The 22,342-nt window shown below is 42.8% G+C and overlaps 3 protein-coding genes across 3 annotated transcripts; 1 reads left to right on the top strand and 2 right to left on the bottom strand.

Moving 5' to 3' along the window:
• Positions 1-1,999: 1,999 nt before the first annotated feature.
• Positions 2,000-15,228, bottom strand: LOC108932226 (nuclear mitotic apparatus protein 1). Its single transcript, XM_018748470.2, has 23 exons — positions 15,155-15,228; positions 14,669-14,731; positions 14,450-14,535; positions 13,925-14,007; positions 13,363-13,451; positions 13,204-13,278; positions 12,952-13,042; positions 12,651-12,780; positions 12,276-12,412; positions 11,980-12,088; positions 11,624-11,741; positions 11,153-11,293; positions 10,866-10,982; positions 6,220-10,098; positions 5,817-6,026; positions 5,483-5,661; positions 5,015-5,267; positions 4,308-4,509; positions 3,610-3,743; positions 3,258-3,491; positions 2,974-3,078; positions 2,607-2,846; positions 2,000-2,069 (listed from the first exon to the last, which is right to left on the bottom strand). The coding sequence occupies exons 2-23, from the start codon at positions 14,708-14,710 to the stop codon at positions 2,037-2,039; spliced, it is 6,687 nt and encodes a 2,228-aa protein (XP_018603986.2). The 5' UTR covers positions 14,711-14,731; positions 15,155-15,228; the 3' UTR covers positions 2,000-2,036.
• A 449-nt stretch (positions 15,229-15,677) lies between these two features.
• Positions 15,678-18,046, top strand: lrrc51 (leucine rich repeat containing 51). The gene is made up of 4 exons (XM_018748332.2): positions 15,678-15,960; positions 16,055-16,260; positions 16,486-16,634; positions 17,196-18,046. The coding sequence occupies exons 1-4, from the start codon at positions 15,909-15,911 to the stop codon at positions 17,326-17,328; spliced, it is 540 nt and encodes a 179-aa protein (XP_018603848.1). The 5' UTR covers positions 15,678-15,908; the 3' UTR covers positions 17,329-18,046.
• Positions 18,047-18,168: 122 nt separating this feature from the next.
• On the bottom strand, positions 18,169-22,330 carry lamtor1 (late endosomal/lysosomal adaptor, MAPK and MTOR activator 1). Its single transcript, XM_018748540.2, has 5 exons — positions 22,152-22,330; positions 20,389-20,531; positions 20,215-20,292; positions 19,570-19,693; positions 18,169-19,438 (listed from the first exon to the last, which is right to left on the bottom strand). Exons 1-5 carry the CDS (start codon positions 22,191-22,193, stop codon positions 19,346-19,348), a joined length of 480 nt encoding a protein of 159 aa, XP_018604056.1. The 5' UTR covers positions 22,194-22,330; the 3' UTR covers positions 18,169-19,345.
• Positions 22,331-22,342: the final 12 nt, after the last annotated feature.

Below are 22,342 nucleotides of genomic sequence, written 5' to 3'. Positions count from 1 at the left end.
GATGAGTGAGCCAGTGTAAGTAGTGTATCTAGCAGTGTAAGTCACCACGGTGAATAAGGTGTGTTGGCTGATAACACTACATAGAGTTCATTGGAAGTTGCTTTGGAGAAAAGTATCTGATAAAAAATGTAATGAGAAGGCAAGACACACTGAGAGCTGAATTGTTTGTCTGGAATATGGCTGTGAATGCTGACAAGAAAATTAAAAAATGGAATAAGAGCTGTTTTTGTGTTTACTGACATTATTATAGATGTAATTGTGTATGGTAGTGGGGGTGTGGGGGGAGGGGAAGAAAGAAAAAAAAAAAAAAAAAACCTTACTGGGTTGTATCAAACACAGATTTATTCATTGTTTTTTTCCTTCAAAGCAACTTACACTGTTAAACTACCTTCAATTACTGACCCATTTGCGCACGCGCGCACGCGCACGCACACACACACACACACACACACACACACACACACACACACACACACACACACACACACACACACACACGTTTTCAGAACCGCTTGTCCCATACGGGGTCACGGGGAGCCGGAGCCTAACCCAGCAACTCAGGGCGCAAGGCTGGAGGGGGAGGGGACACACCCAGGACGGGACGCCAGTCCGTCGCAAGGCACCGCAAGCGGGACTCGAACCCCAGACCCACCGGAGAGCAGGACTGTGGTCCAACCCACTGCTGGGTAATTTTACTGGAGCCATTTAGGGTAAGTACCCTGCTCAAGAGTACTGCAGCTGGGATTTAAAGCTGCAACCTTTGGGTCTAAAGGCAGCAGCTCTAACCACTATGTTACCAGCTGTCCCACAACACATTCACTTCCACTGAATTGTTATAAAGCAGGAAATAGAACATCCATAACAAGAACAGGTTTGTTTTCCCCATTTCCCAGACCCACTACCATCAACACCACTATCAATTATTAACATAGTAATTTATAAATAATCCAGCAATATGGAACACAACATCAGCATCATTTTTAACTACATTCTCACGATGCACACAACACTGAAAGTATGCATCTGTACGGGAGTTGAGCAACAACACAAAAGAGATGCAGTTTGAAGTGCTTTATTTGAAAGGGAAAGGCGAGGAGGAAAAGGTATCACAAGAAACAAGTATAAATCTAACACACCCACTGTGCAAAAGCAGAGGTCGCAGCCCCACTGCAGAGGACATGTGAATTCAGTGGAAATTTTGCTTTTTGAAAGTGAAACGTGAACATAGCATGTGCAGAACCACAACCTTAACCCCCCCCCCTTAGATGAGCACATTTCTGGAACCTGCCGAGCTCAATCAATGAACCGTTTCAAAGAGCTGTGTGAACAAACACCCCTCTGTACGACATTACCTTGTTTCGTCAACAGCTGGGGATGCTGCTCTTTATACTGCAATATTTGACATCCTACTACACGTTTATATCCCTGTTGGGGGATCCTAGTAGTGTTACAAATGACACAAAATACCTATTAAAAGGTATATGAGATACTGTAGTAAAATGTGTTTGGCAAACTGGAAGCAGGAGAATTCTATTCCCGTCTTCTCTAACTCCACTGCCACACACTGCTCTGTAGTACATCACCTTGGTTTTATCCCAATTCACAACACAATCCATCCTGTAAAATTACGTAGCAGTGTTTCAACAATACTACTAAATCACACTTAGCATATCTCAGCATTTATGAAATGATACTTTTGTATTCCACGTTTTCCAAAAAGGGACTGTAACCATTGTACTGGCTCTGTCAACAACTCGAAGCCCTAAAATGTTAAAAATTTCAAATCATTTGCCAAACTAAAACCCAAACTGATTACTGAACTAAAATTCCAAAATAGGAAGACAAATTTGCCATTTGCAAACAAACAACTGTATTTTTGGATATTTACAGGCAGGTTGCACTCAAAAGTAAAATTATACATTGTTTTATTTATTGCACACCACCTTGCTGAAAATTTATTCTGGAAAAAAATTTAAAAAAAATAAAATATGCTTCACTGTCTTGTCCAGCTGTCAAGGGGCACACCCAACATTAATTCAAACCTTCATCCGTGATCTATAATTCATAATCTGCAAAACAAGAACAAAAATGGTTTAAATTCCTCTAAAATGTCTCATTTTTCTCATTTCAAACTTTGCCATCTTGATGCAAGTTTAAGAAAAATGTGCAAGGAGAAGCATCTCAGTCCCAGTGGTGCAGGAGGAGGACGACTGAGGAAAGGACGGATGGGAAGAGACAAAACGCAGGGACCACACGTGACTTAATTCCCAAACTCAACATACAGTTTAACACGAGTGGTGCATCCTGCCCTTGAACCACAACTTGTGACCTCAGAACCCAGGACCCCTAACATCCCTGTAGAGAGCATTTAAAAAAAAACAGAAATAAGACCTTCACACTGACTGCTGTTCAGCCTCCTTGTTGTTTCCACCTTGCAGGTAAAGACATTTTCTTTCAGAACACATTTTACTTTCTGTGCCTGGCATACACTTCCAGGTCAGTGATGGTACAATCAACTTATTTGACCCAAAGTGGGAAGAGGGTCTACACCTTAAGGTATGAGCAGACATAAGTTTAACCGATATGCATTAATACACCTTTCTCACCTTCTTGGCACTTGCGGTGATTTTTGGGGACTTTCCAACAGCGATGCGTGGCGAACGGCGCTGCGGTTTCGCCGAGTCCACGCTCGGTGACTTCCCGGAGCGGGCAACACGGCTCACTGAGCTGGGAGATTTCCTCGTGCTGCCACGCATCTTGTTGATTCCTCTCTGCAGGATGCTGCTCTTACCATTCTTCTTGGGTGTGTTTTCAATGCTAAACATCATGGACTGCCTGCGCTCAACCTGAACATGAACAGTAAAAAATAAAATAGAAATTAAAAAAATAAATACGCTGTCCTGCTCACCTCGTTTTGAATGTGCTTGGTTGTTCCAGTCACTTCACACGGCTATGGGCAAACCGGGAGCTTACGGGAGTATTCGGAGGTCTGTTTTGATTGTTTTGCGAGGCAAAGCGACGGTCATTTCGGTCCTTTGGGGTCATTGGACGGGGGAAGCAGCTGGCCGTTTTCTTAGCCTAGAAAGAAGAGCAGGAGAGAGATGCTGAAGTGATGAGTGATTTCTTCACCTGAGCAGGTGAATGGAGGCAGGTGGGCAGTACTTGTTGCTGTAGTGACACAGGCCAACGTGATGCGTTTTCCTAGTCGGGCTAGACTATTTCCCCTGGTTCCCAACGCACATTTTCTTCTTCCTCACCTCAGGTGTGTCCAGCCCCTGGATGTCATTGGAGCTGCGTTTCAAAGAGAGAGTGGATCCACTTGTTTTTGGCCCCCCATTAGCAGCTAGTTTAGGAGCCAGAGTGGCCCTATGAGAGGTCACAGCAGTAGCGATCTGCCCCGGCAGCATCGAGGCCCGTCGGATCGTCTCGTTTGGGTCACCCGTTCTCAGGTCTTCGTCTGTGACGACGAAGGACGGGATTCCTATACTGGGCTGCAGGGGCACAGAAAGCGAGGTCAGACCCAGGAGAAGTTAGAACCTTACATTCTTTACTCTTTGACTCGCTGTCAGACCTACAAACAACAACATTCATCAGCTACAGCCCCCTCACCCTGGACTCCAGGGGGTAGCTACTCTTCAGGTGAGGCAGACAGGCCTTGTTGCGAGCCTGCAGCTCAGCAATGCGCATCCAGTCATCGGTCAGGTCCGGTTCGTTTTCAGCACCGACACCAAACGTGCTGGAGTCTATGAGAGGTACAAAGAAGGTAGCGCAAGTGCCTTCGTTGACACATTTACATTCACCGAGTTATCTGACGCCGTTCTCCTCCAAATCGACTTGCAACGTTCAAAGTACTTACAATGGTTTTTCCATTATTAAAGCTGGGTAATTTTACTAGAGCAGCTCAGGGAAAACACCTCGATCAAGGGTACTGTGGCAGGACATACAATTTTAACCTGTGACCTGAGCTCAGAGGTGGCAGCTCTACCCATTACAGCACCTGCTCCTGTAATGCACCTCCTCTTACACAGATACACCAACGCTTGACACTTTTCAGAGCACACAGAGCAGCTCAGTATTACAGTACATTACTACTGTAATAAGGGGAAATAATCCTGCCCAAGTGTGCAGCTAAAGAAATTTATTTAAAAAAAGAAAACAGTAAGAATCTTTAAAATTATTTATAGAGGGGGAAATTTCATGGCCTACACCAAAACTATTAGTTTCAATCTGCCACAGCGGTATCATTACTCATTGTTTAAAAGCCCAAAAGGCAGCAAACGCAATGAGACTGTAGTTGGGAAACTCACTGCGATGTGAGGCGGTACTGTGAGCTGTGCTCCGCCGGTACCCCGGCAAGTTCCGCAGCTGGTCGCCAGAAAGGGGCTCTTCAAACATCTCCATGGAGACGAAGCGGCCTCTCTGAGACGTCAGGTTAGGGACGGACTGCGCAGACTGCAGGCTGTAGAACGACTCGTTCTCGCTGTCAGCGTCAGCTCTCATTGGCGTCTTCTAGAAGTGACACCAGGCGTGTTAAAGACCTTTCACCAGCTGAACTGTAGCAACATACTGTACTTCTAGTATTTCTTAATTAGTCCATGTGATTTTTGTATTGAACCTTTCCCAACGTGCTCCATCAGAACGCTCAGCATGCAAAAATAACAGTGACATGCAAAGAAATAGCTTTAGTAATAAACTATGATGAGCAATTAAGAGTTTCAGGCCAAAAAAGCCTTAAGGGTGCTGTTTTTCCTCCCAAGTGTGATTTTATCACTCAGATATAAACAGATTTAGGAAGTCGGAATGAGCTTAAAAGTTACTAAAATTTGTGAAATATTACAAGAATATAATTAACTGCTGCAAAAGCAACATAAATTTCACACTGTAGAGAAAAAAGGGGGGGTAATCCAAAACTGTAGATAAGGCTATAAAGTGAGTTTTACCGTTACAGTCTGGTGGGAAACGAGACGTGTTAGAGGTGAGGGTGAAGGGTGTGAGGAGGCTGCATGCATTTGACCTTCGTCATGGTGATGTTGATGACCTGTTTGGTTCTGCGGCGGGCAGAGTGACCCTTCCTGGCCGAGTCCAGCGCCAGCTCGCCCAGTGAGGTAATGCTGCTCTCCAGTTTGCGCTGGGTGTGCTCACGATCGCTCATTGGGGTGAAGTACAGGGTCTCCAACGACTCTCCTGCCAAGGCCCGACGCTTGGCTGCAAGTCGCTCCGAGCTGCGCACCAATGGCGTGCTGGACTCTTCCCGGCCAGACGGTCTCCTGTCAGTCGGAAAGCAAGAAAAGCACAGTTTAAAGGAGAGCGTCATTCTTTTCCACATCTTTTATATTTCTTGAAACGTCCCTGTGTCATGGCACATGTGCAGGTATAGTTTATAATCTGTTTACGAACTATGAGAGTCTTAAACAGAAAGCCTTGTCAAAACATTGTTCAGCTTCTTAGGGCTGAACAAGTAAGAAGAGTAACAGAAGGTTACCGAGTGGCATTGAGGGAATCATCGAGGGTGAAATCCAGACTGTCCCTGCTGAGATCTTCCTGCTTATTGCTTTCCTGCTGTTTGTCACTCGCAGGGTGCAACGCTGGCTCCCTGTTCAAGGTCTCCTCCGTTCCATGTAGCTTAATTTGTTCACGTAGCTGCCGGTCAGCATAGTCCACCTATGTCCCACACAACACATGTACCAACATGTACACTCATTTCAAGAGCACAATTTGTCATGAAAAACAATCTAGCAGGGAATGTTAGGTTGATCCTCCAAATTTTCAAATATGTCACACATGTATACGTAAATCTGAACCCTTCTGGGCCTGACCTGAGCCTGCAAGCTGTTGACTTTCAAGACCAGGTTCTTCTCAGAGAGCTTAGCCTGGTCAAGAGAAGTCTGCAAAAGCTTCATTTGGCCCTTCAGAGTCTTCACTTCATGCTCATTGCTCTCCAAGGCTTTCTCCAAAGTCTGAACTTTTTCCTGAGCCTCCAGGACCTGCTGCTTCTTCCCATTGTAGTGAGTCTTCGCCTTCTCTACCTGGGTTGTAATGACAAACATAAGTCACCAATTTTCCATTTCATTTCTTTCACTTACTTAAACGATGCACTTTTGAGTAGTTTGAACCAATCATCTAATTGTAATACACAAGACTCAACAACTAAGATGACTATTATAAGCAAATACCTAGAGGTAGAAAAATAATAAAGTAAAATCTAGGATTACTACACACCTGCAATTTGTAGTGTTCCAGGGCTTCGGTTTTGATTTGCAGCTGTTGCTTAAGTTCGCTGTAGAGCTGGTCCTTCTCAGCCACGCTATCCCGTAGGGGAAGAAGTGTGGCAAGCTCTTGCTTAGCAATCTCCAGCTTTCTCACCATGGAGGCTTCGGCCTGTTTGCACAGCTCCTGCTCCTTCAGCAAGGTTTCCTTAGAGTTCAGCAGCGTTGCATTCTCGAGCTTCAGCAACTTAACCTGCTGTAGGTGCCTCTCCTCAGCTTGCTCCCGTTCCGTGGTCATGTGGAAAATGTTCTGCTTGAGTTTTGCTATAGTCTCCTCCAACTCCTTCCTGTTCAGCTCCTCGGCAGCTACAGCACGCAGCCGGGCAGCGTCTCTCTCCATAGACTCGTGATGTACAACATCAAGTCTTCGAAGATCTTCATTCAGTTTCTCAATTATCTGTTCACGCAGGGAAGCAAGGGAGGTGGAGGCATGGAGTTCTTCTTTCAGTTGATTTATAGTACCTTCCAATTGTATGCGTTGCGCATCTAGCATAAGGTCTCTCTCTTTCACTCCGTTACGCAGACATTCCAACTCCGACTCTCTTTGAGAAGCAAGAACAGATGACTCAGCCACCTGGGTTTGAAATTGGGCAATTCTCGCCTCCAGTTCTTTACGCTGAACCTCTTCCATCTCCATTACCTTCATTCTCAAATTGTCCTTCTCTTTCATTTCCTTATGTAGAGATTCCAGCTCCGATTCCCTCTCAGAAGCAAGGGTGGAGGACTCAGTCGCCTGAGTCTGAAGTTGAGCAATCCTGTTCTCCAGTTCCTTACGCTGAAACTTTTCCACCTCCATTGCCTCATGCAGAGAGTCCAGTTCCGATTTTCTCTCAGCAGCAAGGTCAGATGACTCCATTGTGTTGGTTTGAAGCTGGATAATCCTGCTTTCCAATTCCTTACGCTGAACCTCTTCCATCTCCATTTCCTTAACTCTCCGATTATCCTTCTCTTTCATTTCCTTATGTAGAGATTCCAGCTCTGATTCCCTCTTAGAAGCAAGGGTGGATAAATCAGTCACCTGAGTCTGAAGTTGGGTGATCTTGTTGTCCAGATCTTTACGCTGAACCTCTTCCATTTCCACTACTTTTCGTAGAAACTCAAGCTCCGATTCTTTCTTAGAAGCAAAGGCCGATGACTCCATCATCATGGTCTGAAACTGGGCAATTCTCTCCCCCAATTCCTTACGCAGAGTTTCTTCCATCTCCATTTCCTTAACTCTCAGATTATCCTTCTCTTTCATTTCCTTGTGCAAAGAGTCCAGCTCTGAGTCTTTCTTAGAGGCAAGGCTAGATAACTCTGTCACCTGAGCCTGAAGTTGGGAAATCCTGCTTTCCATTTCCTTATGCTGAACCTCTTCCTTTTCAATTGCCCTGACTCTCAAGTTTTCTTTCTCCTCCACTTCTTTATGCAGCGAAATTAGCTCAGATTCCTTCGCGGAGGCAAGGGTGGATACCTCCACCAATTTATCATTTAACTGACAAATTCTATCCTCTAATAGCTTACAGCGACTCTCATAGGCTTCAGATGCTTGGATTCTCAGGTCGTCTTTCTCCTTGAGCTCCAAACGAAGCAAGTCTAGTTCAGATTCCTTCTGAGAAGCAAGTGTACGTTCCTCCTGCATCTTTACCTGAAGCTGTCCAACCATTTTCTCCAGCTCAACATGTAGGTTGTCATTGATTTCAGCTGTATGGACTCTAAATGTTTCCCATTCTTGTCTAACCTCTCCAAGGTTTTCCTTTAAGTTTCTAATAACTTCTTTAGAAGAGACAACATCTTTTCTCAATGCATCTTGCTTTCTCTTATAATCCTGCAGGGCAGACTCTGACAATTTCAGACTCTGTTCCAGGGAAACAGTCCGCTCATGTTCAAAAGAAAACTGCCCTTGAAGACTCAGGATATCATTTTCCAACATTTCAACAGCTAGTGTCTTCTCTGCTAGGAGTTTGTTAACATCAGATAACTCCAGTTCCAGTGCAGAAACTGACTGTTTGTGTTCTTCAATTTTCCTCTCCAGAAGATCTTGAGAAACTGATATCTTCTCTTCTCCTGCTTTGATGTTCTGCAGTAAAGAACTGATTTCATCATCTTTTGACATCACTGTGGTCTTCAAAAGTTGAACCTCCTTATTTTTGGCATTCACATCTTCTTTGTATAGAAGAGCTCTATCTTTTTCCTCTTTCAGTTGTTTTTGGAGTTCCTCCTTTTGTGCCTTCTCATTTTGAAGACTGAGAATAGATTCATGTTGAGTTTTCAGTTCCTCCTCTTTGACTGACAGTTTGGCCTTCAAAGCCCCAATGTCAGACTCCTTTTGCTTCACAGCTTCCTCTAATTCAGTCATTACAAGGCGAAGTGCTGAGAGTTGTGACTGGTGTTTATCAAAATCTGACTGCTGGTTAAGCTGCATATCCTCTTTTATCTTCTTCAGAGCCTCCAGTTCCATCTGGGTCTGCTCAAACTCCTTAGCAAGTGTTTGTTTTTCTTCTTCTTTTGCAGCCAGCTCCTTTGCTTTAGTCTCCTCAGCTTGTTTGAGCTTATTAGACAGGAGTTCTGCCTCTGAACTCAGCTTTACAATTTCAGCCTCCCTCTCCTTGATGGTGAGAAAAGCCTGATCACGTGCTGCAGAGAGTGCATTCGCCACCTCTCTACCCTCCTCAGTGAGCTTTACCAAACAAGCTTCAGAATACAGTTTCTCTTCCTGTGCTTTACCAAGTTCCCTACGCAGATGTTCCATCTCCACTGACATTGTCTCAGTCTTCCTTTCCAGTTCCCCAATTTCTTCTGCCATTTGGGACTGTTTCTGGAGGTTAGCTGCAATGGCCTCTTCATATTTCTTCCTCTCCACTTCCAGCTCATCTCCTAATTCTTTTACAGAGGTTTCTGAAGCTGTAAGCTTGTTTTGGAGAGCAATGTGCTCCTCAACAATTCTGCAATGATCAGCTAGCTTTCCTTCATACTTTTGAAGGGTCTCATCTGCTTCCTGCAGCTTGACCTTTAGTGAATCCACAAGTTCCAGGTGGTCCATTCTTTGCATTTCACTCTCCAGCTCTAAATTTTGAAACTTTCCTCCAAGTTCACCAAGTGCTGCTTCTAAAGAAGCCACTTTCTCTTCAAGCTCCTGCTTATCCCTCCTAAGTTGCAAAGAAAAAGATTGATCTACTCGCCGCTGCTCCTCAAGAAGCATAATCTGCTGGTTCAGTTTACAGTCCACCTCTTGTTTCTCCTGGCAAAATTTATGATACTCTGCAGAAATAGCATCCCTTTCTCTGGAGGCAGTTTCATGTGCCTCCTTGAACACCTCCTGCTGACGGGAGAGCTCCAACCTATGTCGATTCCACTCCTCTCTTTCGGAAAGCATTTCCACTTCCTTCACTTTCAGGGCATTCCCCAGATGGTCAACTCTCTCACTGAGTGCCTGGATGGTTTCACTGGCAACCTGTTCCTGCTTTGCCATTACTTCTGTCAGCTCCTTTCCTCGCCTCCGCTCCTCATCTACCTGCTGCCTTAAACTGAGAACATCCAACTCCCTTTGCTGGACAGTTTCTGTAAGAGATGCAATATCTGCACTCAAGGCCTCAATCTGGGTCTTTAGCATTGCTTGCTGCTCCCTTGATTTCTGTTCCAGTAATTCCCTCTCATTCTGCTGGACACTCAGGGTATTATTTAGCTCAGATATGAGCGCTTCCAGGTGAGTGTTCGCTGCCTCAAATTTAGCCTTTTCTTCATTATGTAAAATCTGCATTTGGTCTTTCTCCTTTTGCAGCTGAAGTATCCTTTCTTGGTGCTGGGAGAGCTTTTGAGTCAAGTCAGCAATTTCTTGGGTTAGTCTTTCCCACTGTAAAAGAGAAACAAACACATGCTACCTTTTTAGAAACGGAGAAGACGAATAGGCATATCAAAAGCAATCCAGGACAACGCAATCTGTCAGTTTCCAGGCTGGGACAAAATCTATACACACCATCTGTAGAACTAGTGCAGTACAGAGGACGCCGTCACCTTTTTAGATTGTGTTATAGGACCACCCTTGTTAAACATGGGTGGCACAGCGAGTAGCGCTGCTGTCTCATGGCACCTATGTGGTGTGAGAGGACGTGGGTTCAGTCCCTGCTCAGTCTGTGTAGAGTTTGCATGTTCACCGTATGTCTGTGTGGATTTCCTCTGGGTGCTCTGGTTTCCACCCACACTCCAAAGACATGCTGTTCAGGTTCCCCCATAGTGTGAGTGCCAGAGAGAGAGAGAGAGAGAGAGAGAGAGAGAGAGAGAGAGAGAGAGAGAGAGAGAGAGAGAGAGAGAGAGAGTGTTCCACTGATGTATGGATGAGTGACCTATTGTAAGTAGTGTATCTAGCAGTGTAAGTCACCGCGGTGAATAAAGTGTGTGGGCTGATGACAGAGTTCATTGGAAGTCGCTTTGGAGGAAAAAAAAGTCTGCAAAATAGTCAAATGTAAACTTTGTAACCTTTAGCCCTCTTGTAATATGTATTTTCATGTATATGCATTTTCCTCTGTATATTGATTCTGCCTTTATATTCTTATGTGCTGCTGTTAAGGACACTTGGGAGAAGAAAAAAATGTGTAGCACATCGAAAAATTAGACAGTTACCTCCATAATGGGCCCCATGACTTCTCCCTCTTGAGTTTCAGCATTTGCTTTATTTAGCTCATCCTCAAGAATGGAGATCTTCCCTTGCAAAATCTGAATTTGTTCACTTAGATCCTCCTGCAGAGTAAAACAAATGCTGAGCTAGCTCAAACAAACAAAATTGTCACCCAAAGTAAACTGCTACAGTGACCACAAAGATCAAGTCACCCCAGCTTTCACAAATCAAAATGATGAAGCTAAAAGAAAAGGGAAAAAAAAAAATCTCAAAGAAAAGACTAATTTCTCACTTTCTGAGAGAGTGCCTGGCTTAGCTCAAACTCAAGAAGAGCCCTCTTGCTTTCCCACTCTGCCTGGGACGATTGCTGCTCCGCTGTTAGCCTCTCCAGTCCTGCCTGGGCACTCGACAGGTGAGATGCAACTTCTCGCATCTAGAAAAAATGGGAGAGGTAAACAATTTGTCAGTCTTTGTAAATAAGTTTGGCTTTAGAAGGATGTTCAAATGTTGGCTACAAGAATTTAACTGTTCCATCTCGGCTGCATCTTATCATCAAGGTGGGTTTATACCACCATTTTGGGGGGTGCTAAATCCTTTTAATGTACAGCAAGTTCGGTCCCTTTATTTCAAAGGTCATCACAAAAAATGAGCAATGCTGCCATGTTTCCTTCGCACTCAGCGTCATGAACTAAGGAGGTCCAGAACGTGACCAACAGTATCTACGTGAACTGACCGCCTACTTCTCCTATCATCAAGATTCTACCTGGACAGAGAGAACTCCATTTTCCTCCGTTAGGTCATCAATCTTCTTCTCCATTTGATTCTTGTTCGTTTTCAGATCCTGACACTGCTTCAGGACTTCATGCAGTCGCTGCACCAGCCTGAAATAGAAGAGGCAAAGAATTGTATGGGGATGGGGGTGGCTCACAAATATAGCAGAACTTGTTCATCCAACACAATGTCCTTCTGGAATCCACCTCTTAACAACCCAAACCCATCCGCCACAACATCACATTTGCATTTATTCATTTAGCTGACACTTTTGATCCAAAGGGACTTGCAAGGCAAAGCTACTTATGATTCAGGCATTTATACATCATGCTTGGTAAATTTACTCACGCTTCATTTTTATTCAAAAGCTCCTCCATCTCTTTAGGCTGCTGATTATGTTCTGCACTGTCCCTCATCATTCGCTGGACTCTGTGCTGAAGCTGGATAACCTGTGTTTCTAGAAAACATTGGAAAGCTCTAGCAGTCACAGGTGGGAACAATACACTCCAACACACTTTTTCTCCCCCACAGCAAAGTCACAAGAAGTGTCAAACAGCAATACAGAATTACTAGAGTATACGACCAATTCCACACCCTTCAGACATCAGAGGACTTTCTGAAGACACGGAGCTACAGCAAAGTACCTCTTTCTGCGATTATCTGCTGGCTGTTGGCCAGCTCTCTTTCCAGCTCATCTCTCATGTCCCTCTCCTGACGCAGCTGCTTCTGCAGTTTCCTCAGCTGAAATTGAGGTGTGTTGAGAACATCCTGAATGGGTGACCTGTAGAAATATCATCCAATTCTCTGAGCATCGGCATGCACAGAACGATTTTTGCCAAGAGCTCTACTACACCATTAGAGTCCAAAGCCGAAAAGACAAGATGCCTTACTTCACAAATGCTAGAACTCAGTGAATCAAAATGTCTCAACAAGGACTGAGATGGACACTGGATCATACTTTGATCCATCTACAATATTAAATAAAAACAAGCTGGAAACTTTTAAAGGGGAGACTCTACCCAGCAGAGCTCGATGCCACAGTTTTCAGCTCTAAGAAATGAACTGCAGGTCTCCGTCGTATGGAAAAGATGGGCGATTCCTCATCGCTGAAGGAGGATGTGCTAGATGTGCTAGAGATATTAAAAATTCCTGCTTGGAGAGAGAGAGTTGGGGGGGGGGGGGGGGGGAGAAATACATTAAAAACCTCAAGTATGAGAAAATAATTTAAAATATATTGAACAACACACTAAACTTACCATTTGCAAAATAAATAAAACAATGATTACGGTTGTGTCTATGTAACATACAATTAGCACTCACGTTGCCCTCTCAGGTATTTCTCCAAATTATCACTCAGGTAAAGCTGGTCTTGATCGTAAAGAACAAAACGCAGAACTGAAGCCAGTTCAGTCTGAAAGGATAGATAACAAAAAATTTCAAGATATAATGCCAATCCTGGTTTTTTTTTTTTAAAATACTAAATGACCAAATACAGACATTAAAAACTTATTTATTCACTTAGTACTGCTCTAACTTCAAAATATTCTAAATAAAGCCTCGGGAGCCAGTTACCTCTATCTTGTAGTCCAGCTTGTCATGTCCCACCAGGCCATTCATAACAGAATGGTACAACAGCAGAATAACCACCTGTAAATAAGAGAATGAATAAATTATGCTTATTCACTGTTAAACTACAAGATACAAACTTAATCATAAGAGAAAAAAAAATACCTTTGACAGCTCCAAATCAAGATCAATCCCATTTAGGATGTTGTCCCAGGAAATAATAGCACCCCTATCACCTTTGTACTGGCAATCCTCTAGAAACCAAGAGCGAGCGTTTAGGCAATCAGATAAAGTGCAAAATTACTATTATAGAAAACTTTTAAGTTAACTCTAGGGCAACTTTTAACAACAGTCACATATACACAGTATGCATCCACATGGTACTTTTTAGAGCTCCATTGTCTTTATCTCACCAAATTAGAAAGAAAACTTCAAAAGTGTTTGCTATTAAAATGACAGAGAGTGGTAAATGAGACCATTTACAAAGTTAGCAGTTTAAATTGGCTCTTTAGCATAACTAGCTGACTGACATGAGGCCAAGTAACTTAGAGTGACAAGAACAGAAGAGCACTGTACTCTGTTTGCAATATTCTGATGATGACCGGGGGGGCGGTGTGTTGACTTTGGTGTGAGCAAAGCGATAGAGGAGAGAAAACAACACTGTGCAGAGTTCACCTTCTGTTTCTTGCACTTGGCACAAGGCGGCATTAAAGAGGGAGGCACATACTCTGTAAAAAGTTCGAGACAAACTCCAGTCTTCCTTGAACTGGCAGATCCAGTATGGACTGTGCATCCTTTTCTGACTTTGTCCTACAAAACATGACATCACTATACAATTGCTAAATATTTGTGTGTGTGAGAGAGAGAGAGAGAGAGAGAGGCCTTCATACCCTCACACAGAACTCAAATACAGCATACAGTAATGCAGTGCATACAGTAACAGTATATTCTAAATTAATACATGCAAATAAGGATATAAGGAATCCTCTTTTCTGGGTGAAGAGCCATATTTGGTGACACATAAGCAAACTACAGTATGAAAAAGAACATGTCAACCAGGCCATTCTAATACAGTAACACAGTATATTCCAAATTAATAAATTAATAATTGTAAATATACCCAGACAATTTGTGTATTCTTTTCCATGTTGTCACAATACTTCAGAATACCATCTTGCGATGTAAATTCCTACATTTCTGAGCAAACATAACAGAGAAAATACATTTTTAAAGTACCCAAAAAGCAACGTACAATTTCTGGATTAGTTTCACCAACAAGATTCCATCCTGTAGAAGGACGAGGTGGGGAATTGGGTCCCCCAGATGAAAACTGCTGATCTGTCAGAGGCAAAAGGAGTTCAGAGAAGATAAAGTGGCAGGTGACACATATGAAGCCGATAATGATCAATGTCTGAGACGGAAACTTTGGGAAAATATTTCATATTCAATATTATTGCACAATAAAACTCACCCAAACCAGTAAGGAATCCTCTTTCTGTGGGTGAAGAGCCATCTTTGGTGACACTTAAGCAAACTACGTTATGAAATTCAGAGCAGAAGACGTCATGTAAACCACACCATAGCACTTACTTATTATATTACTTACTCATTAGGAACATGTCTTGAAGTAAAATGCAGTGTTTTACCACAATTTACCACTCGTTACTGCATCGGGCCGCGGGAGACATCGTCGTTGCTGCCAACTGAGGCTTCACGCATACTTAATTGAACTATTTCCAGTTAAAGCATTATAGAATCATTTGATTCCATATTTTATGTTTAATAATTATTACGTCATCATCAGCCCAGTAGCGAAACATTTAACTTCTGACTCACTGCTAACAAATAGAAAATTTACTTTTGCCTTCGTCGGTTAAGATGCCGTGCTTTTAAAAAAAATTAAAAGCCGCAATGGTGTATAGCTTATCTAATAAAAATAACAAAATCTTAAGCATACCTTTAAAACCGAAAGCAGACCATCTGTTGTTTTGATCGACCTCTCCGTACTGTTAACTTCCCAGCAGTCAACGCTACTCTCCACTTTTTCAAATTTCAGCGCGCCTGCTGCTCCGAGGACCTTATTGGCTACGCACGCCGCAATGACGCAAAACGTACGATCGCTCTAATTGGTGGAGCTCGAAAGTGAGCTCTTGTTGCGGAAGATCCCCATGATGGGATTCTACTTCTTCAGATTATGTTAAAGTACCTTTTTACTCTGTATATAAACATTAATATCCTGTAGTAACTGCTTGTTTGGTGTTTTGCTTTTCATCAACAAAAATACGCGTGTTGGAACGAGTGAGCTAGTGGTGAGCGAGCACTTGGAAGTTTCCAACGAGAAGTTGGGGAACAGAGAGACTACATTTCCCATAACTGCACACGTCCGTCTCCTTGGAAACCTGATGTTGTGTCTCCTATTTTCGCGAGACACCTTAGTGGTTGTGGTACTGATGAAGACAATAGTTGGACCCGATCGCGGCCTTACAGAGCTCCTGAAGTTTTTCATCATTGCCGTAACTCTTTTTTTTTAATGAAAATTGGAGACTGGATTTCTTGTGCTTCTTTTCTGTTTTACTGATAGTTGTACTGTGGGAGAGGGTGGTGATTTGCTATACATCCTGTTGCCATCAGGCTTCAGACTTTTAAAAATTTATTCCTACTTTTGCTGCAATACATTGTTGTATTATTTATTTCCAACACTGGGCTGAAAAATGCACGGACCTCCCGTGGACCTGTCATTCAAAGGCCTCCAATCTATGAAGGGTATAACCAACGTAACAGCCAGTGACCATTTGCATGCTTTACAAATGAGCATTTCAAAATTACACTTTCCTGAACTCCTTCCTCTCTGGCACAGATGCACTTGCTGAGGAACCCAACCCGGGTGTACGAAAGTTAAGGCGTGATGCCGAGAAGAAGTTCTGCAGTAGGGCCCTGAGACTGAACAACAATAACCTCACAGACCTGGACGGTTTCATCACCACAGTCAATACCTTCGTCAGTAACCCGTACCAGCTGGCCTGGGTCGACCTGTCCTTCAATTCCATATCTCGCATAGATACAGTGAGTATCTTTACCTCATCACTATTTCTAGTGGTAGAAGGGAATTTTACTACAGCGATTCAGGGAAAAGACCTTCTTATAGAGCACCACAGCTGCAGCAAGGAGTGGGGCGTGAACCAACAACCATGAGGTTACAACTCCACGTCCTTAGCCACTACTCAGCATGTCTGTCACGCACATATAGTTTAATGCGCAATTGGAGCTGATTGTTTGCTGTTCTTCCAGGCTCTGACTGAGCTACGGGATTTGCGGGTTTTGTACCTGCACGGTAACACCATATCCAAACTGTCCGAGGTGGAAAAGTTAGCAGTTTTACCCTTCCTCCATACCCTGACCCTGCACGGCAACTCCATCGAGAACAAGAGGGGTTACAGGTACGACACAGTAACTGAAATGTTTAGTATATGTTTGTATATGTTACGTATTATATATGTATAAATATACATTGTATATGTTACATGTTAATTTTTAAAATGTATTTTATAGCTGAAAATGATTGAATAACAGTGTTAAAGTTCAACTAATGCTTGGGTACTTATGGGTTAAACACTGTATTTTACAATTTACTGTTTTTCTTAAACTTTTACAGGTAAGGGTTTTGAAGTGCCAAGTTTTGTTCTTAAAATGGTTATTTATGACTGAATAGTCTCCATCATGTTTATGATGAAAAAGGTGTTAATGATGTATTGTCTGTATTTTTGAATTTTGGAGTGTTTTAATTCTTATGACATGAAACAATGTTTCGGGGGGGTTGTATGTTCATTTTCTGGAAGGTGGTAAAATGGCACAGTTCTCCAGTTACTATTTTGAGCAGAGCTGTGTCCTTAGCCAGCAGCCCCCCCCACCACCTCCCCACCTCCCCACACCATCACTGCTGGATATTTCATGGGTGACTTTGTAATTCCTCTCTGTTTGTCGTCGCTTTATGTTATTAGAGGCCGTGTGATCGCAGCACTTCCCCATCTGAAGACCTTGGATTTCAGTACAGTGACCAAGGAGGAGAGGACAATGTCTCGGATCTGGCATAAAAGCAAAACCCCAAAGAGCAACAAAACTTGCCCACGCTGACATTCGAACACCACTGCTGTTACGACTGAATGCAACGTTCCCGTTTGCTAACAAACGACCGACCAGCTGGCTTTTGCAGAACTGACCCCACAGGTTTCTATTGCGTCATGTCCAGTTAACACATTAACACAGTAGTGAGACCTTAAGTACAGCAGGTAGAGTAGCTATTATGAATGTGAAACCTTAAGGTTGCTGGTTCAAACCCTACAACCATTTACTGTAACATTGCAATTCAAAAAGACACCTGAACTTTAAAAACACACAACTGTATATGGGTCAGCTGTTAGTGGTTAGCACTATTGCCATCAGAAGGCCACAGGTTCAAAGCCCATGTTCTGCCATAGTATCTTTGAAGAAAGTACTTTCCCTAAAGTTGCTCCCATAAAATAACTTGGCTGTATAAATGGGTGAATATTTATAACCAGTGTAATGTCTTAAGTTACTTTGGACAAAAATGTCAACTAAATGTAAAAATGGGCCAAATACAATATATGATGAAGGCAGAAATGCAGACTAAAAATTATTAGCTAAGAAGCAAACTAACAGTAATGTCATTTGACATCAGGAATGACAGGCCTTTATAGTTTTTACAGTGATTGTCAAACATTTGTTTCCTATTGCTAAGCCTTATTTAGACAGTATTTAAGATTGGTTTCAGAATTGCTTGTTGTTCATTAGTCCTTAATTCCGCAGTGATGATTTCCGTGACATCTGTAAAAATCAGACCAACATTTATGCAATATTTTAATGCATAATAAACTGGAAAAAACATTTTTGGTATTAGCCAATGAAATTAAAATTTAATTCCGAGGGTATTACACAACTGAATAAAAAACAGAAATACTAACAGCACACTGCAAGAAGCAAAAAAAAAAGTGTTCATGTTAACCCCATAGTACATCCCTTTAAAAACTCAGATGTGCTTGCCTTTCCACTAGAGATCTGCTTGCACCCGGAAAACGCAGGATAAATACAAAAGAAATAAATTACAACAGCATTATTAGGCAATTTAACCTCCATTTGTTCAACATACATCAGTCAAAGGGACTATAAATTCTGGTGAAACAAAATTGGCACCAAAATTATATTGGTATGTTTCATCAAAATGAACCCAGATAAAATGTTTCTTTTTAATAAAAAGGGTGGCAAAGCTTGTAGCTTCTATTCTTCAAACAAGTACCTCCCATGAGCAGCACTTCCCAGCTCAGCACAATTCACAGAGGGGTGGAGTGTATGCAACTTGTATGCAACTCTCCGTTTCCATCTCTCCACAGAAACTGAACACATGGGAAGAACTGATACATTTAGTCGTGCCTTCCGAGCCATCTTTTATGTGTTTCACCTAAGGCCTGCAAACAACAAATTTTGGATAAGCAACTGTGAGTGACATTAACATCTTTCCAGACACCAGGACAATGACCAAAGCCCACTTCTCTCAGTCCCTCCCCTCACCCATCTCCTCTCAATAAGGGAGAAGTTTCATTCAGTGAAGTATGTAGTGTTTGTGGTGTTTTGCAAAATGGTTTTTGTGGCAGCAGGCTTGGGTGACATTTCTCAACCTTTTCCCGTCAAGGAGGGTAGCTTCAGTTACCAACACATCTAGATGCGAAGTGACAGAAACGCAGCTGTCACACAGTGTTGGCTCTGGATACACTTGATAGCAAAACTACAACATTATTCCACCGTGTGGTCAAGACCTGACACTTTTCAATCTCAAAGCAAAGGCTTCCAGAGGTGGTTTGAGATACAGCCCTTTCCAGCGTCACATAAATATTTTATTACCAAGCTTAGTCGCTTAAAACAGATTTAACACCATTCTTATACTGCACATTCGATTTTAAAATTCCACCGTAGCTTCTGGGGATAAACTTTTTCTGTAGCAGAAGTTGACATATAGTTCAGAAGATTTTCAGTCCGCAGCTGTTCCTGCTCTGCTGATAGCTCGATGAGATGGAGAGAAAGGGAAGATGCTGTGAGGAAAAAAACTGAGACAGAAAATGGAGCGGCCAGGGCGAGATCAGGGGATTGCAAACTGCACAACCAATTCTTCTTTCGCATCCACCTTAATCTGTGAAATTGCACTGTATGCATAGGCGGCTATCTTCGAAACCTAAAAATAAAAAAAAAAATTGTACATAAGCAAATATCTGATAACAGCTGTGTAATATTTCTAGTACTGTAAAGAACACAAAGCCATGTTTTACTGCTGCAGGGGAGGGGAAAGAAAAGAAAAAAGCTGACCTGTTGCACGTCCGAATATGGAACAAGTTCACTAGCGAGCACCTGATGTGGCTGACTAGTGAGGGAAGGAAGGGCTGTGGGTTTTTTCTGTGACAGACTGTTACTCAAGACTGCCAGTTTTGTACTGCAACACAGAAAATATATCCCACTGAGAAGTACAACAAAACAAGTTCCAAGCATAATAATCGCACAGAATATACACTGAAAAATTTCAAACTTGTTTTCCACCTGTAAACACAAAGTAATTCATATTTACAAGCTCTCTTTAATTATATATGAAAAGGAATTTTCCATAAACAAGATCAGGAATCTAAAATGTGACAACAACTGCTACTTGACCACTGCTTCCAAGAGCAGGCAATTTTATAATGTGGAATTAACAAAAAAGACTAATACACTAAAATCCTCCAGACAGACCCAGTCATGTGTGTCCTCTGCAGAGCACACTTTTTAAAATGATATCTCCCAAGATGCACACACCACAACGTGGAGTCCTAATACACCTTCTATGCTTTGCAACGGTGCCACATGTTTGGGGTGAAGTTTGGACCGTTTCCTAGAAATATACCCAAAAACCTTTGCTGGGGCTCAGGAGGCAAAAATCAAAGTGGTGCAAAAAGACTAAAGGGCATGTCTCACACCCACCTGTACTGCCGCGCTTTGTCCATGTACTCATGTTGCTCCATTCCTTGTGAGTCAGCAGCTGAGACATCAATTATATTCCTGGGAGGGGGAGACAGAGGCAGACAGTGTCAGGATGGACACAGGGGGATCAACGGGCTCCTTGGGCTCTGCAACAGCTGCTGCTCACAAACGTACAGTGCTGTCTTGGTGAGGATAGATGATAGGAGAGCCTGCTCATCCGTCCGTGCGGAAGGAAGGTTAGCAGAGTTCCGCTCTGTCCCGTTGTTGGGTTTGCTCTCCGGGTTTGGGTGGGGGATCAATGGTTTCGTTTCTTGACTCTGTGGAAGGACGAGACTTTAAACATTCAATACGGCACCCCGTCACATTTCATTAATATTACACTGTCGTCACGACTAAATATGGATAGTTTAGAGGAGCTGGCCTGAAAATAACAGGGTAGCTGGCAGTGTACTGGTCAGAGCTGCTGCCCTGAGACTCAAAGATTCTGGTTTCAAATCCCCACCTTTCGCTGTAGCACCCTTGAGCACGGTACCTTAAATTGCCCCAGTAAAAAGTTACCCAGCTGTACGAACGGGTAAACAATCGTAGGAAGCACAATATTTGTCACTTTGGAGAAAAGCATTAGATAAATGACTAAAGATATATGGAAAATACACTGAAAACCAATAGCTTATATCAAGCTACTTCTCATAAAACAGCATATGTAGACGGCTCTGGCTACATAAGACTTGCGCAAAAACAAAAATGACAGAAAACAGACTGTCAATGTTGGGCCGACTCACCACTACTTTGTAACTGCACTGAATAGAAAAAGTATTCTGTTTACACATATTAATGCATTGTCCTGATTTCACAGCAAGCATTATATAAGTTAAATGAGGTTTTTGTACACCGTTCACTGGTATTACACAATATAAACACTACTGAAGTATTAACCCTAAAACCCTTTAAGCATATATTTTTTGCAACACCACACATTTTAGGATACTCATTCTGTGAATGATTTGAAGAAGTTACTAGACATGTGACAGGCAGCACAGTAGCACTGCTGTCTCTCAGCACCTAGGTGGTGTGAGAGGACGTGGGTTCGATCCTCACTCAGCCTGTGTGGAGTCTGCATGGATTTCCCCTGGATGCTCTGGTTTCCTCCCACAGTCCAAAGACATGCTGTTCAGGTTCACCCATAGTGTGAGTGTGTTCCACTGATGTTTGGATGAGTGACCAGTAGTGTATCTAGCAGTGTAAGTCACCACCATGAATAATGTGTGTGGGCTGAACACAACAGAGTTCAGTGGAAGTCACTTTGAAGGAAGTTTCTGCTAAAAAAAAATAGAAATAAATGCTTATAAATGTGACCAGCCAGGGCACTCCACACTGACTGACCCTGCATTTTCAAGCTTTGTTTCAATGCACATTTGATATTTGCTGGTAACCCAAACGGACCAAGCCGATTGGTTGCTTTTTACTATTATTGTTGTTGTCGTCACTGCAGGAAAAAAAACACACCCGACCCCGGCGCACCCCAGTCAGCTGTCCAAACTTGAGGACACCCGACACCAAAAGGAACACCACACAAATCATTTTTAAACACAGACGGAACTAAATATTACTAAAGACAGTATCAGTGAACAATATATTACTTAATTCCGTTAAAACGTTTTAAACGTACGCTGGGGTTTAAATTCAACTCCAGAAAGAAACTTTGCCACATCTGTAACAGTCACAGCACAGGCCCCAAGCCTGCTAACAAACAGCAAGGGCAGTTACTTCGGAAATACTAATTAGTTTCATTAAAAGTGTGGAAATTGCGGCTAGACTACAGTTTTTCAAAAACTAGCAGCAGTTCCAACCGCCTGACAGGGCCCATGACGGAAAAGTAGAAGCTAAAAGGAGCTAACGAAGCTAACAAAGCTAACAAAGCTATCGGACTCGGCTACCTGTTCCGTGCCCTCCGTCTCGCTGCTGTAACAGCACCCCATGATGTCGGCCGTGCAGTTCTCGGCTCTCTGCCAAGGAAACCAGGTCCAAAATCCAGTTTTCCTTCGCTATAGAATTAATAAACAGCCGAAACAACCGCGCACCCCCTAGGCTAGGCTATCCTCCTCCGTCCCTCGTCCCTTCGCAGTCT

The sequence above is a fragment of the Scleropages formosus genome, chromosome 10 (assembly GCF_900964775.1).
Source record: "Scleropages formosus chromosome 10, fSclFor1.1, whole genome shotgun sequence".
Lineage (NCBI taxonomy): Eukaryota > Metazoa > Chordata > Actinopteri > Osteoglossiformes > Osteoglossidae > Scleropages > Scleropages formosus.
This window is presented reverse-complemented; position numbering and strand designations above follow the sequence as displayed.